Genomic DNA, 17503 nt, shown 5'->3' with positions numbered 1-17503 from the left:
ATAGGAAGGCAGAGGTGAGGCCATGGGAGACCTCAAAAGACAAGCTGGGGCATTTGGACCCTTGTGTTTAGGGCCTCAGGCTCCATCATATGCTGGAGGGCATGTGAAATGCACACCCAGAATCTGAATTTCACACTAGCTAGAGCTGTAATAAAATATATATGGTGGAAAGTGAGAGAGAGCTATGAGGCAAATTGCCACTATGAGCATAGTTCTCAGCTATTTTATTTCCTTATCTAAAACACGGTTCACATTTAAGATAATTCTATCAAGGAAAGTTGTGTTACGAATTCACTGTGATGTGGAGAATGAAATAGTTGCAAATGGAAATGGTAATGCAGTCAGGAGCTCGTCTTTGGGGCCTCTCTGATGGGTCCCCATTCGACTGTACAGCATGTGAATTTATAAAGGAAATATATCATGGAATCACGGGGTTTTGGAGCTAGGAGTTGCCCTGCTCTTTATCAAGACTTGACTCTCCTCTACTTTTCAGATGTCTAGAACCTTGAAGAATTATTTAATATCACTGAAAAAAATAGTAATTTGTATTACTCTCCTTCCTATTTGCTCAGATCCCTGCCAACCATGTGTTCTCATGTCTCCCCCAGTGTGTGGGATTTCTCACATCAAGTCCAGAGTTGCAGCTTAACGTAAGCACGGTAATTGGAATGACCTTTAAAATGCATATTCCTCCTGTCACTTTCCGCATCTCGGGCTTACAAAACTGCCTGCTGAAAGATCATTCCCACCTTTACACTGGTGTTTATTTTAGGTGGGCAGACGTGACCTTTCTTTGTTTTTTCTATTGTGCTAAGTGTAGGTGTAGCCTGTATGTTATTAGGGATGAATTACTAGAAGGTAGACCTTTTAGCCTCGGCTGTCAGGATGGTGGTGTGTGTGGGGTAGGGGCGGTAAGGGGATGTTATTAATGGCAAACAGAGGAACCCTCAGCGCATCCATGTTTTGAAAAAACTGTGGGAATTTGTTTTCAGCTAAAACCCCAGTTAGAAAATCCCTTCTCACTAAAGAAACCAGAATTTTGCACTTCTGATCCCCTTAGCACCACCACCACCACCGCCCCCCCCCCCCCACCCCAGCAAACAGGGATTTCAACAGAGGACACACACAGGCAGGAAGCTGAGATCAGAATCGCCAGCCAGAGGTTTGTAGGAGGTAGTGCAAAGTTCCAACGTCTGAGTATTTCACTGATGGAGGTTGGCAGTGACCTCAAGACAGTTACATCTGCAGAGCATGAGGGTAATAACACCCGTATCTCCCTTTCCTGGCCCACGGCCCCCAGCCCTGTAAAAACTACCCTTCCTCTCAGATCCTCTCCTATTGCTCTGCTTATTTGCTTCCTGTCACTCGTCATATATTTGGGGACGTATACGTTTATTTCCATGATTATTTGATCAAAATCTGTGTCCCTCCATGGAGCTTTCTGAAGCCAGGGATCACCTTCTATGTTCAGCACTCAACTGATCCTCAGCACCTGGTCTTGCAGAGATGTTCCAAATACCGGAGATGAATGAGTGAACGGCCCATAATAGTATAAAACAGGTCTAGATCCAAGGACACAAGGAAGACCAGAGTAGGGTAAACCCAGCCACTCTCTGAATCGTTCACTCCTGGATCCACAGGGCAAAGAAACGTGTCTGGCACACTATAGGTTCCCAGAAAAGATTTGTGGAATGAATGTTTGGGTCACAAAGGAACATTCGCAGAACTTGGGCAGCCTCTCAGCAAGTAGGAAGGTCAAGGGCTTCAGGGCTCACTGGACACAAACATATCGTGTGTACTGTGTGTGTGAATAGCTACACACGTATGTGCACACACAAAGGCTGGAGCTAATACATAGGATTCTCATTTCAGAGTGTGAGGTTCTGTCATTATCAATACAAATATTTGGTCCAATCCATAAGCCTTCGGTTCTTTAAGAACGACAACTGGTACTTTCTTTTTTTCTAAGCAGGGATAGCTCCCTACCTAATTATGACAAAAATATTATGTTTTTCAGCATGTCGTAAGTAGGTATAAGGTGAGGATAACATCTTGTCATAATAAAGTTAATGGTGTTCCTGATGTTTCACAAGAGTTTAGACACATTTAAGTTCTCTTGTGTAACTGTCCGCTTTAGGTTTGTTTTCTCCCTTTGCATTTTCCAGGTGTTGAGATATCTCTCCTGCTTGGTCCACAGTATATCCCAATATCAAGAGAGGCAGGCCCTGCCACTGGCTTAGTAAATCACGTTGAAGCAATCTTTTTAACATGAAGCAAAACCTGGAGGGAAGATTTCAAATCTGTAACTTAAACCAAGCGCAAACATTAATCACTTGCCTGAAAAATAAAACACGTTACATAGGTAAGTAAATTATTTAGAAAGGTGTCATTCTTCTCTGCCTGTGTATAGGTTTTCCAAAAATCTGGCCTCCTGAGACACATAGATCCCCATCCATTTCTGTCTCTCTTGCTTTTAACTTTAAGAACGTTCATCTTCCTGCTGTCAGTCTACCTTTATCCTGCCTAACTCCAAAAGGGAGGCAACAACCTCATTCTTGTTTCAGTGATAAAATGGATGCCCTGTCCCCATTTGACAACTGAGGGAGCTGAGCTAGGAGGAGGGTGAGTCCAAAGTTAGGCTAACATGTAAATAGAAGGGGGTTCACCACCTTGAGATCCTGAGTTTGCTTTCGTTTGGAGGTAAGTTACTAAATATACATTTTTTAAAATTTATTTATTTTATTTATTTATCTTTGGCTGCACTGGGTCTTCGTTGCTGCACGTGGGCTTTCTCTAATTGCGGCGAGCGGGGGCTACTCTTCATTGCGGTGCACAGGCTTCTCATAACCATGCCTTCTCTTTGTTGCAGAGCACGGGCTCTGGGCGCACGGGCTTCAGTAGTTGTGGCACAGGAGCTCAGTAGTTGTGGCTCTCGGGCTCTAGAATTCAGGCTCAGTAGCTGTGGCGCACGGGCTTAGTTGCTCCGCAGCATGTGGGATCTTTCTGGACCAGGGATCGAACCCGTGTCCCCTGCATTGGCAGGAGGATTCTTAACCACTGCGCCAACAGGGAGGTCCCTTAAATATACATTAAAGACTGTTTTCTCACCTGCCAAGCTGGGAAGCCAATATTCCCTTTGGGCGCTGTGAGAGTTGCAGGGAACTAACACGCTGCCCATGCATGGGAAGCGGAGAGTAGGGGGTCTAACTCAGCATTCAGAAGTTCATGTCCCAGGAAAACCCAGGAGGCCGATTCTTGTTCTGTGAACTTCCTATGAGATAAGTTGATTCAAGATAAAAATAACATAGGGCTAATTTTAAATTTCGATTTCACTGGCAGAAACAAGTGAGGACATTTGATCACAGGTCAGACCTGTTTTTTCCCCAAGTAAAAACATATTAAGCTCCTTTTCTCTTCCAACTGTGTCTGCAAATGGTACTCACAGTGAGCCGCCAATGAATGCTTTCGGACTAGAGAGAAAACAGTGTTAAAGGCTACTGGTGCTTCACCTTGGCAGCCCAATAAGGGGACATCCATGCAGAAGAGGAAAACCTGAATGTGACATTAACTGTGTAAAAGGGTACACTCTTTGGAGAATGGGAAAAATGGATGGGAAGCCCTCATCAGGGTGTTGGATGAAGGCTAATTAAGATCATGATTGAGACTTCCCTGGTGGTCCAGTGGTTAAGACTCCACACTTCCACTGCAGAGGGTATGGGTTCGATCCCTGGTTGGGGAACTAAGATCCCACATACCACACGGCGTGGCCAAAAAATTAAAAAATGTTAAAAATAGATCATGATTGATAGACTGGATAAACAACAAGGTCCTACTGTATAGCACAGAGAAATATATTCAATATCCCATGATAAACCATAACAGAAAAGAATATTTAAAAAAAGAATGTATATATATGTATAACTGAATCACTTTGCTGTACAGCAGAAATTAACACAAGATTGTAAATCAACTATACTTCAATAAAAAATATTGATAAGATAATGATTGCATGAAGGGAGAAATAAGGAAGAATCTCTTCCTTCTTATTATTAATTTAGAAATGTTTTCTGCAGGCTTAAATATAAGCACTGCCTCACAGACGTAACTTGAGAACCTCAAGTAACCTTTTGTTCACGTTTCGATCCAAAGCAGAATTTTTCCTTGGCTTTTACGTTGTCTAAAACATCGGAAATTCTTAGGCAGTATTTCTCAGGAGGGATGATCCAAGCACTGCTGATTCTGAGAGGCATTTTCTTACTGCCACCTGAACGCAGACATCTCACCTCAACCTCATCACTGGAGCTCTCGGAATGAAGCCCTCATCTTCGGAAGCGCTTGTGACTATTCACCCAGCTCCTTGTTCCAGCTTTGTTTTCAGCACGGATATTTCAGATGACCAGTTGGTGGGGGAAGAGTCTCACCATCTTCTGATGGGACAGAATGAAGCGCCACCCTTGACTTTGTCAGCACGGTTTTCCATGAATCAAAGGCGCCCTGGTGCCCTTCCTCATGCACAGGTAGAGCTGCACCATTTCATCGAGATAATGATCCCCTTTCTTGTGAAAACGAGTGATGAGAGAGATGAGTTTGGTAAGAGAACACAGATGCACTTGTTCAAGGTCACTTATTCAAATCAAACCCAGGCATCAAAGTCCTCCAGGGCCCCTTTTCCCTGCTGACATTCAGAGAGGTCTAAGATAGGAGGTGGGGGGAAGCCCTCACTGAAGAAGCAGACACATAAATCAGTACTTTTCCTGTGTAGTGCCGAGTGGGAGGCTCTGACCAAATCAGCTCAAAATCTACCTCCCCGAGATGGTCCTACCAAGTTAGTCCTGAGGTTCCTCCATTCCCTAATCGGCCTAAAGAAAGAGAGAAGGGTGGATCTCTTGGTGCAAGCTTTCAGACTCTGAGTCTCTCTCAGTGTGTGTCTCAAGGTTGTGACAAATCACTGTGTGGATGAGAACCCCCCAGGCTTCCGTGGTGGTCTGTCACAGATCACACCCCTTCTCTTCCTGGGTTAATACAACCTGTTTTGTGACGTGGACGCAAGATGAATTCACATCATTTTCTATTTTGCAATCCTGCTGAAGAATATAGGATGCCTCCTAACTGAAAAGTCAGAGGTAGTGCAGTGCAAGGACAGACCTGATCTCTTCCACCAGACTCCTTGGTTCATAGCCAGGCTCTGCCGCATACTTGCTGTGTGACCTTGGACAACTTACTTAGCGTCACTGTGCCTCAATCTCACTCTGTAAAATGGAGTTAATAGTCTTACTTACTTCATAGGTTGCCTTGAGGATTGATCTATCTATCTATCTATCTATCTACCTATCTATCTATCTACCTACCTATGGTGTATGTATGTATGTATGTATGTATCTACCTATGGTGTGTGTCTGTCTGTATGTATATATGTATGAATGTATGTAACTATCTATCTATGGTGTATCTATGTCTGTCTGTATGTATGTATCTATCTATGGTATATTATGTATGTATGTATCTATCTATGGTATATGTATGTATGTATGTAACTATCTATCTATCTACAGTGCATCTATGTCTGTATGTATGTATGTAGCTATCTATCTATGGTGTATTATGTATGTATGTATGTATGTATGTATCTATGGTGTATGTATGTATGTATGCAACTATCTATCGTGTATGTATGTATGTATGTATGTATGTATGTAGCTACCTATGGTGTATTTATGTAGGTATGTATCGTCTATCTATCTATGGTATAATTATGTATGTATGTATCTATCTATATCACACACACACACGTGCATTTACGAGGTATCCTGGCACACAGTAAACATCATCTAATGATTAACTATTACAATGGCCTGTTACTCAGATTCTAAACTGTGTGCTGCCATGCTCCCTACGGCTTTGACTTTAGTTCTCTTTTACACACTGCTGCCAAAGCAGCCTTTCCCATCCAGGTAGACAAATGTCCAGCACCTCACCCACTCAGAGGCCCAGACTTACGCTCTCCACCCTGCCTGGAACAGACCCGCTTGACCGCTCTAAACCCACTTCCTCTTGAAATCTCATTTCTTCTGTGACACTCCCTTGACCTGCTCTGGCTCTCCAAGCCCATCTTTTTTCTTTCCCCGGCCTTTGGGCAAAAACCCCTCTACCTGTACATGGACTGAGAGATCGGTAAAATCTGGCTTTGAACCCTGGCTCCACCAAATACGGAAAATGTGACCTTGGGCAGGTAACTGAACCTCCATAAGCACTAGAGGTCTTATTTCTTAAATAATAATAATGGAGCAAACCAATGGCTCTCAAATCTGAGTATGCATCAGAATCACCTGGGGGGGCTTGTGAAAACTCAGGCTGCCCCCACTTCCCCATGTTTGTGGCCCAGAAAGTATGGGTTGGGACCTGGGAATATGCAGTCATAACAAGTTGCCAGGTGACGCTGAGGCTGCTGGTCTGGGAACCACACTTTGAGGAGAACTTTGTGGATCTTGCAGAACTGTGCAGTGAATTAAATGAAATCATCCTGAGAGAATGTCTGCTCGGTAACTGTTGTATAAACTATAACCTTTCCCTGTCCTCCATGAAATAGCCTCAAAATGATAAATAAAAACAGCAGAAGTGCTCTTATGTGGATTTGGGCCCCATCCCATGAGTTAAGGAAGAACACACCATATTGTAACATTTCTCACTTCTGAGTTAGAAGCTCAGATTGCGCGGGCTGTGCCCTTACAGTGGCTTTTCTGGCACCCGATGTACAAGTTTTCAATTGGAGAGAAAAATGAAAACATACGCATTGCCCAATGTAAGCTTTTTATATAGCTCGCTGTTTTGAACAAACTCCCAGACACAGGGTGGGTTTTTAGCAGAAGTCTGTTTCTTGGAGGTCATCCCACTGAACACTTCCCCACATTCCGTGTTTACAGCACTCCCAGCTCTGAACCAAGAAGGTAAGAATCCTGACCAAAGAGTTTAGCAGATGCTTTTCTTAAAAGAATGTGTGTTGGGAGAAAGGGAAATCATTATGGAGTGAGAAGCTACATTTCCTAAATTATTTGGCTGCAGGAAACTTAAAGCAGTTTTCCACATGGGATTCACTCATTGGAACAAGCAGATTGTTTAATTTTACTATGTTTTTAACTTTTTATTTTATATTGGAGTATAGCTGATTAACAATGTTGTGTTAGTTTCAGGTGTACAGCAAAGTGATTCAGTTGCACATATACATGTATCTATTCTTTTTCAGATTCTTTTCCCATTTAGGTTGTTACATAATATTGGGCAGAGTTGATACAAATGAACTTATCTATGAAACAGAAACAGACTCACAAACTTAGAGAATGAATTTACCCTTACCTGGTGGGAAGGGTGGGGGGGAAGGGATAGACTGGGAGTTCAGTATTGACATGTACACGTGGCTATATTTAAAATGGATAACCAAAAAGGACCTAATTTTAGAAAGTGTGAAGAGCGACGCTGTCTCTACAGAAAGCAACAGCAAAGACCCCCGGAGCAGAGCCCCCGCTTTGGTACCTGTCTTTGCCACCCTCCACAAAACTGCTATTTCCTTCTACGAAAAACCAGAGCTGTGTGATCTCCAGGGACCTTCCCCAGTATCTTCACTCTATGAGGAAGGAACACAGGAAACGGTACTGTGACCAGGGAAACCTTTGCCACGCACCAGAAGACCAGGTGCAGTCTCTACCCATCTTTAGGAAGGTTTGCAGGAATATTTTTTGCTGGGTGGAGTCACTCTTATTATAATGATACCACCCCCCCTTCCACAAGGTGTGAGCTTAGTCTAGAAGGTAAAACCAAGCTCTGACTTTCAGAGGGACCAACAAGTCAAATAACTGTCTTCAAAATAACAAAAAAAACAAAACAAGTAACATTTGTTGGCAGCAGCAGTGATTCTGAGACCCACCCTCCCTTCCACCCCAAACAGCCCTTCACTCAGACACCTCTGAGGGTCCGACTGTTTTCATTTATGCTGTTCGTAGTGGGAAGCAGGGGAGGGGCTGAATGACAAAGGCCAGGGAGGGAGATGGAATTCAGTTGCCCCCAGCAGTGTCCCCTGGACTGATGTCAACAGCCTTTGGAGAGGGACACTGAGACAGAGCTGCTGGAACTCTCTAGAGACCCTGTGAGAGTCTGATCAGGAGGGCAGCTGCTTGGGGGTCCAGCAGCAGCAGGACCCATTCCTCTCCCCCCAACACCTGGTCTCCTATTATACAGAATCCATGCAATCCCACTGCTTACAGGATTAGAAGCTGTAGGGCAGTGGTTCTCAAAGTCTGTCCCAGCAGCACCCTGGAATTTGTTAGAAAAGCAAATCCTCTGGCCCACCACAGTAAAAATCAGAAATTCTAGGGGCGGGGCCCAGCAATTTGGATTGTAACAGGCCCTCCTGGTGATTCTGATGCAAACAGGCTGGAATTTGCCTGCAAAATTTAAGGAAGCATTCGTTCCCAGGTTCATGTAAATTCAGGGTGTACACAGGTATGAACCTGGAAATGAGGACCACCTTAAATTGTGTGCCCTGGGCACATTACGTGCTTTCCTTACCCTCTCCAGGCCCAGAGAACCAATGCTTTAGGAGAATCCAGAGACAACAACCTTGGCACCAAAATTGATGCGCATCTTCCTAATAGGTGGTGGTTGGCGCCTCAGAGGGTCAGCTCAAAGGGAACTGAAACTCAAGGGAAGTTACTGAGCAACTGATCCGAGGGCACATATGAGGTCTAGATAGACCGCCACACCAGAAACTACTGGGGATCCTTGGCTACAGTGGGGGCTGGCGAAACATCAGAGGGAGACCTGAGCTTCTCCTTTCCCCATGGAAACTGGAGATTCAGCAAATCTTTGGCTATAGGAATTCACATGGCGAACTCACTGAGTATCTGCTCTTTACTGGACATACAACTGAGCGCCTGACTTCTTACACTCTCTCATTTAACTCTCAATGAAGGTAGGTTTTATTATCCTGGTTTTGCAAAAGAGGAAACAGACAAAAAGGTTAAATCCTATGTGTCCTATTTCAAGCTGACAAGAAGCATACTGGGAATTAAACATGCTCCAACACCTCTCAAATCCTCTGCCACCTGCACTGGGATTGATGACTTTCTCCAGGTGTGACGCCCACTTCCCCTCACTGACTCATCAGCGTCCCTGTTTGCTCCTGCCAGTTTGGCTTCACACCTTGGATCTTGTCTCCTATCGGAATGAAGTCTTAGACAGCATTTGGTGATTTGTTTCTTCTGCCCTGGGCTTTGAACCCTGAAGGACGGGATATGGCTCCTGGAATTAACTGCTTGGATCTTTCAACAAAAGCACTTCTTGACCTGGCCCACCAAGAGTGGGACATCCTTATATCACTCAGACTTTGCCTGAGTAGAGTTCCCTAATATTCTGTAATAACCTAAATGAGAAAAGAGTTTGAAAAAGGATAGATATATGTATATGTATAACTGATTCACTTTGCTGTACACCTGAAACTAACACAACATTGTTAATCAACTATACTCCAATATAAATTAAAATTTTAAAAATATAAGCTACAAGGATACAGTGTAAAACATGGGGAATATAGCAAGTATTTCATAATAACTATATATGGATTATAACCTTTAAAATTGTGAATCACTATATTGTACCCTTGAAACATATATAATATATAAAAAAAAAGACTATACATTCAAAAAAGAAAAAAGAAAAAAAAAAGACCTTGCCTGATATCACATACCATTTTGAATGCCTCTCTTTTAAATGGAATCTCATCAGGCACCTAAGGTTGACAAGGAATTTAATAGATGGCGTATCCCTAACCAATTTTTATACGGTTGGGCGGAAGATGAGGTTACATATTTAGATCCACAGACACACAATGACTGCCATTTCCAGGTCAGATCCTTTTGAGTAGATAGTACAAGGGAGAGAACACTGGCAGTGTCTAACTCTGGATTGCAACTTCAGTCCTGTGACCATGGAAAAGTGAACATTATCTCCAGGTCTTAGTTTACCCCCTTGAAAAAATGGGGATATAAACGCTCTCATACTCTCGTATCTTCTACAACTCTTACCACATCTTATTTTACTCAAGAATATACAATAAGACTGCCTCGTTCATTCACCCAATGCCTGTTTATGAGGTCAAATAAACCAGGGCGTGATTCTGCTCTAAGCATACTCTGCTCGAGGATGGTTGAGAATATCAAGCCTGGCCTACTTTAAGCCCTCGGGGTGCAAGAGATAAGTATAGCTCATGAAGAACCGTGTTTTGGGATGAGGAGAACATGAGACTGGAGATTCAGTCTGCAGAGGAGGGATGGTGGGTGCACATCATATTCTAGAGGTTTAAAGACCACTGAAGGGGCTTGGGGTCTGTCGGGTCCCAACGGTGACTCCTATGAGGTTCTCCCAACCTGACCTTGGACTGTCAGGCACGGGTGGTCCTCCAATGGAGCCTCCTAAAGTCCTTTCCCTTCTGCCAGAGAAGTAGGCCAGCCCAGTTCCTCCTTTCTTCCCTGAGGCCAGAAGCTTCAGAACAGTGGCCATTACTGAGATGCAAATTGTTGGTTTAAATCCTTCAGTCCCTGAGAAGGAACTCTCCCAGCTTTTAGTCAAGACCTCAGCCAGAAAAAAGAATGAAAGAATGCCATTTGCAGCAACAGGGATGGTGAAGTAAGTCAGACAGAGGAAGACAAATATCATATGATATCGCTTATACGTGATATCTAAAATAAGGATACAAATGAACTTAGTTACCAAACAGAAACAGACTCACAGACAGAGAAAACAAATTTATGGTTACCAAAGGGGGAAGGTAGGCGGGAGAGATAAATTAGGAGTTTGGGATTAAGAAATACACACTACTATATATAAAATAGATAACCAACAAGGACCTACTGTATAGTACAGGGAACTCTACTCAATATTCTGTAATAACCTAAATGGGAAAAGATTCTGAAAAAGAATAGATACATGTATATGTATAAATGAATCACTTTGCTGTACACCTGAAACTAACACAACATGGAAAATCAACTGTACTCCAATATAAAATAAAAATTTTTTAAAATAAAATAAAACGCAACTGTACTCACAGTATGACATTTGAATATATTTTCATCAAAAACGCATAATAAAGGTAAGAAATTTAAAAATCAAAATTCTTTTTGTATGCTTTCACAAAATTGTTTCCTTCTAAGCATTCAAAGCTTGCTATTACAAATAAAATATAAAATAGGAATCATAGTTAATGAAAACTAAAATTTTTAATGAAAAGGATTTAAATAAAACTAAAGTGTTTAATGTTTTAAAATATTCATTGAATTTCATTAAACCTTACTAAATTTTTCTAAAAAAAACCCCAAAAACTGAGAACAAACCACAGCCAGACTGTTCTCTACCCCCTTGTCTCCCGCCAAACCGTGCCCCCCACCAAGTGGCAAGCACCTTGAAGGCAAAACTTCACACTTGCCCTTAAATCAGGTTCGTGTTGATTAACACATTAAAAATAAAATGCAAAACTCAGAAACCACCTGCTTTTCTAACCCCAGCTCCCGCTCTCCACCAAATAGTAAATAGAAGTTCAAGAAATAATTAGTTAAGCAAAGCCTTTTACCAGTTTCCCTTCTGTTAGAGACACTGTCTGGCAAATCAAGAAAAATGTCCCATTTACCCACTAAGCTAAACACAATCCCTTATTATACAATTAACCAAAACACAATTGTATGTAATACGATTATACAGACTACAATTACACAAAAGTAATGATGCGGCATAGATGGCAATGGCGTCCATGTAATCGAAAATAATGAGAGCTCCCTTGATTAGAAATTAGCTTATCATAAGAGATCCCTATTGATAAATGTTCCCTCTACTGATCTACACTTTGCAAAAGGCGGTCTGGCTGATGAAGTCAGATGCTCCCCCCTCATCATTAATAAAGACTATAGGGTAGCAACCATTCCACACAGTGTCTTTTACTCTGAGGTCTCTAAACCAGCACAGTCTAATGAAGCATACATTTTATTACCCACTTTTCCAGCTGGCCAAATAGAAAAAAATGAAGCAAGAGAGCCTGCAAGTCTGTGTGATTTGTTGACGATCCCATGCGGAGTGGTATTAACAGAGAAACACGCACATAAAGTTCCACCCAATTATATCAGTCATTCCAGGCATGAGAGGAGACTGTGGTCTGCAGAGCTGCTTTCTGTGTCATGCTCAGTACAGGCGCCTGCTACTTCTCATCGTTGCTCCCCTGCGCTGGGGCTGTCACCTCACTACCTCTGCACTGGTTCTTTTCCAATCCATCCTTCTCCCACTTCCTGAGTACTCTTTTTACGAAGCAAATCTGACTACCTTCCCTGAGTCTTCCTAGAGCACGAGGCTAAATGCCTTAGGCACGCCAAGTTCTTCCTAATTGGCCCTGTTCACATCACGTGCTCTACTACCAAGACTTACCATCCCCACTGAGCTATATTTTGTGGAATCTAAGACACCGTTCGTTGTAAGACATGCCATTATTTTATATGCTCCGAAGAAAAATAAATATTGCCAATTCAACTATTATAAACAATCAGATGTAAAATGCGTCCCAATATTAGAGATATTTAAATGAAAACTAAGCGTCTTGAGTGGACAAAATACTTGCAAGCCATGACCCTCCCCCCATTTCTATGGCATTTCACATGCCATATCCTGCCCATATGCCTACAATACCATCACCCCCACTCCTCAGCCAAGCCTGTCCGTCCTTTAAAACTCAGCTCAACACCATTTCCTGAAAACCTTCCTGACCTCAGCTGCCACTGTCATATGTCCCACAAATAAGGGTACACTTCCTGGCCATTGATAGCATTTTATAGTAATGTATAATTAATTCCCTGATAAAACACAAGCAGGGACTCTGTATCACCCACACACAGGCAAGCACATAACATGTATTCACCTATTCGGTCAATGGTATTTTGACTGGGGTGAGTAGAGTTGGAAGAAAGACGGAGGTTAAGTGCTAGAGAAGAAACATGGATCACATGATTAACCTTGCTGAAAATTCAGAAACTTCCCCTCTTTTATGTTCTCCAGCGCATCTTTGAATCTAGAAACTTCAAATAGAAGAGGAGCCAGAGCCCAGGAGAAATGAAGAGGGAGAGGGCGCTTTTGCTAGATGTGTAGGTTGGGGAATAAAGGTGCTGATTCTCTGTCCAGGGTCCGGTCTCCTCTGGGCCAAAGAAACAGAGGGTTAGGGGTGGTGACAGCAAAAATCAGGCCACCAGGGAGTCACTGTACAACTGGACCCTGCTATAGGAATCCCAGAGGGTTTGATTTTCATCTGTCAGTTTTAGAAAGGACACTCACTGCAGTGAAGAATGAAATGGTTTAGGAGAGAAGCAATTCCTCCCTCCTTTTTGCTTCACTCTTAACTTCAAAGTAATCAAATGTTGTTTACGCATAAAATTTTAATCCTTTCACAAATTTGTATTTTGATTTAATTTGCATATCCCATTTACTGCAAGTCGACATGGAGAGACTCAACTCATTTAAACCATTTTTCTCTGGGCCAGAAATCCTTTCAGAAATATCTTCCATTAGGCGACTCAATTATGTCTAATGTGGCTGATGTCAGGGGATTCGAATTTTGGTGAAAGAAGCTCATATTTAGAAGAGGGAAAATGGGAAGGTGGGTGGGAGAACAGAGGAGAAGAGACCATAATTACCTGTCTTTGATGCTACACAGATCAATGTGTAAATCACTAAAATTCCCCAGGGAACCTTGCTGAACTGAAATGAGGTCCTTGGGCTGGTTATCAATAAAGATGAGCCTCATGCAGCCTTGGAAAGCCTTAATGGGATTTAAGCACTGGGAATCGGTGAGATTGTCGGGGCACCCTGTGGGACAGAGAAAAAAAAAAATGAAGAAGAATACTGAAATGATCAGTTATTGCTTTGGCGACCTATTGATGGAAGACCTTAAGGTCTAATTATTTCGGTGTATTTTCATTCACAGCAGTGCACACATTTTTGTTGTAAATCCTAGCATTCTCAGAGAGGGGACAAAACTGGTACAAAATGGGGCATACTCAATCACTGTATAGAATGGAAAACAAAATGTGTTAAAGGGGATACCGATCCTATCGCATTTATCTCGTTCTTTTTTTTTTTTTTTTAAACTTCATTAGGAGATTAGAAGTCAGCAGCAACTTTATTAGGAGAATCAAACCCACAGAGACTTCAGATAGTGGAATTATTAAAACCATGATATAAAATAAATATAGTTATTAAACCTAAAGAAATAAACCCAGGGAATTAAAATATGTATCTCATTCTTATTTCTTTTCGCCCTGTTCGTAAGCTATTTGCCCTTCTTTTGTGGGGTATACTTCACTCAGCCCAAGAAAGCAACATATCATTACTTGGGAATTTCTGTCTTGAAACACACTTTTAAATGCACACTTCAATTCCGAATTACACATTCAAAGAAAATTACGCTTTGGGTAACAATGGTAGCAGAGTAATTGCCTGGTTAATTGTCAGCATTATCAGGCTTGGTTCCTGAGAAAGGTACACACAGGAAAGTAGCTGGAATTTTGAAGTGATATGCAAAGCAAATCCAGATGCTAAAGGAATGAAGGGTTTAAATGCACATAGTTATAGGGCTGTAATCACATACCTGAAAGGTTAATGCCATACATTTTTAAAGGGTGTTCTTTAAAAAAAAAAAAAAAAAACAGGCACTACACTGATTGAGCATAGCTTGCAACCAGGGAATAACTACGCATTAAGACAGGTATAGAGCCATGTACGTGCATGCGTGCTTGCGTTCTTTATAAACTCCATCCCGATGGTTTTAATAGGTTCAGAGCATATGGGGATGCATGCTTGAAAACATGGCAATAACCCATCAATAATTGGGAATTATTTCAACCATCTCTAATAGACAGTCACTGCTGGGCTGAAGCCCAGCAGTTGGTTAACGGCTCACAGGCATACTATAAAATGAAGAGAGATGCTACAACTTCTAATTGAAGCCATAGAGAGAATTTATGTAAGTTGACTATTATCCCTCAAACTCATTTTTCACTTTCCTTAAGTTTACAGTCTACGTGTGGGGCATTTCCTTAAACACTGTTCAGATCCCAGATAAATCTTCCCTCCTCAGCCTGAAGCCCCGTTAAGACCCACGTCTAAAAACACTTCAGCTGGGGGAGGGGAGCCACTTTGCCTTGGAGGCATTTCGGATGCTTAACTAACATAATTAATTCAATGTCATTTTCCCCAGAAAGAAATACAAGGTTGCTTTTCTCTGCTGTCTATGAAACACTGCATATGATGCAAAATTATACACTCTGTGAAACGTATCTTTGGGGGCCACCAGACCTTTCTTCTGCAGTCTTTACATTCCTTTGCTGTCACTAGTGGCTCATGGAGAACACAGATGTGGGGTTGAATCCTACTACTCACACAAATTATTTCATCTCTGCAAACACAGGTCTTATTATCTGTAAAATGGGGCTAATATTACCTACCTCATAAGGATTCTGCATGAATTAAATGACATAAAATATTTACAGAGAATCAAAGTGTTCCCTTTTTAAAGGAATTTGTTATCTAGGCACATGTGGAGATTTGGAGTGAAGGACAGAGGCTCTGGCCCTGAAATCAAACCACAAAGGAATCACTCCACACTGCTTCCCTCCCAGGACACCTGGATGTGTACATAGCATCTGTGCAAAGTCCCTTTCGCATTTCAAAGCTTAACCTCATGTCATTGGTATGAGAGAAGTGATTTGCAAATTCTCTTTTAGAGACTGCACTTTATAATTTTACAGGATACTTCTCTTTAGACGAGGCCCAGCTGAGACCCATATCTACAAAAGCTGAAGCCAGTCTGTCCGTTCTAATGTAGAAAGCACGATGTTGTACATTTAACCTTGATCTCACTGAATTCTCCCAGAAATTCTGCTTTGTTTCCCAACGTCCTGGATAAGGAAGTTCAAGGTCCATGAGTATGTTACTCGAGGTCACACAGCTACTGGAATTAATTACTCTTTAGAGATTGTTTCTATAATACCAACAACTGGCTAAGTAATTAGACACGAATATTTTTAATGAAGAAAAACCTGTAAAAAACTAAATAAAAATATACATACATCTATAAAAATGAAGCAAATGCCTAATTATGTATTTTTCTTCCTTACCAGTTTGCCCTTGTGTTTTCATCTTTGCAAAGTTTCCTAGCATTGGAGGGGGCAGGGTCTATACTGGCTGCTCTTTGTGAAGCTACAAGTTCATGGGCTTCTAGGTCTTCCTCATTTTTAGCTGCCCCCCTCCATGGGCATGGCCTCCAGGGATGTGGGGAACAGATGAACAGGGGATTAAGAAAGCAAATCAGCAGAGAAATGACTGAGAAAACTGAGGATGCTGGTTGTACCTTCCTACCTGGATTTTTTTTTTTTTTCTCTTGCAGGTACTGCTGACTATCGGTACACTTTCTCCAAGTTTTCAGCTGAGTTTCTCTTTTGGAATATGATCATAGTGTCTGGCATGGCTACAAAAATCTCCTTGGGATGTGTTATGTAACACCAGCTCTTACAGCTAGATTTTTTTTTTTTTCCTCAGCACTGACCTAGATAATTTATATTTGTACAGCTGTGGGAAAGTTTGCTTCTCATTTCTTAGGGCTTGAGGGTAAGGTGCGCGTGCGTGTGTGTGTTGGGAGAACGGTCAGTTTGACACAGAAAAGAATTGTCGTAGCGAAATAATTGTCCACTGCATCCTCCCTCCTTTATTTTCAACCTCAAAAGCTGGGGAATTTACCTCCAAAGTAATAGCGATTTCCAGAATAAATCTGCATCCGGGTGGTGTCCTGAGCCGGGGATGCTGCATCGTTATCCAGAGTGAGAGTGATGCGGTTCCTTCTGGCGTTGATGGTCACTGAATGCCACAAGCCATCATTCAAGTCGCTGCCTGCAAAAGAAACAGGAAGGGCAAGTGTAGGGATGATGGATTTGGGCAGGTGTGGAGAGAGCAAGGCTCGTTTCCTTGCCTGCGGTGGTCCCTGTACATTCTCAGAGCGGCCCCTCTCTTCATCTGGCGTAAAACAAACCCTCAGCTGCTTCCCAGCCATCTTTCTTTTTCTTTTTACCACTTCATTCTATTATTTTCCTTTTTTAAAAGGGGCTGAACCACTTCTGACATGTTTGGTTTGAAAACAAAAGGGCAAAACACAAATGTGTTTGTATACCACAAAGGTATAGAAAACATTTATTGACTTATTGATATAAAATGCAGAGTAAAAAGTGAAAAAGAAAAAAAAAAAACTTCAAAACGTTCCCTGTGATTTTTACACTCTGAGTGGTGGGGTTATAGGCAATTTTAGTCTTCTCGCATTTTTCTACACGTGACTTATATTTCTTTTTTAGTAAAGAAAATAAACTGTTTTAGAGGCAAAAGTAGATGAGGAAAGCTAGATTCCAATGACACACCAGGCAGAGGAATCTCCTGC

The 17503-nt window shown here is 42.0% G+C and overlaps 1 protein-coding gene across 2 annotated transcripts in view; it reads right to left on the bottom strand.

Annotated features, from left to right (window-relative positions):
* The window catches only part of CNTNAP5 (contactin associated protein family member 5), an 887247-nt gene that overhangs the window by 356213 nt on the left and 513531 nt on the right, over nt 1–17503 (bottom strand). For both annotated transcript variants that reach the window (XM_059927107.1, XM_059927108.1), the window contains exons 9-10: nt 16816–16965; nt 13716–13887 (exon numbers count right to left, since the gene is read on the bottom strand). In XM_059927107.1, the coding sequence (XP_059783090.1) occupies nt 13716–13887; nt 16816–16965 (322 nt within the window). The remainder of the gene's footprint in view (nt 1–13715; nt 13888–16815; nt 16966–17503) is intronic.

Source organism: Balaenoptera ricei, chromosome 7, assembly GCF_028023285.1.
Source record: "Balaenoptera ricei isolate mBalRic1 chromosome 7, mBalRic1.hap2, whole genome shotgun sequence".
NCBI lineage: Eukaryota > Metazoa > Chordata > Mammalia > Artiodactyla > Balaenopteridae > Balaenoptera > Balaenoptera ricei.
This window is presented reverse-complemented; position numbering and strand designations above follow the sequence as displayed.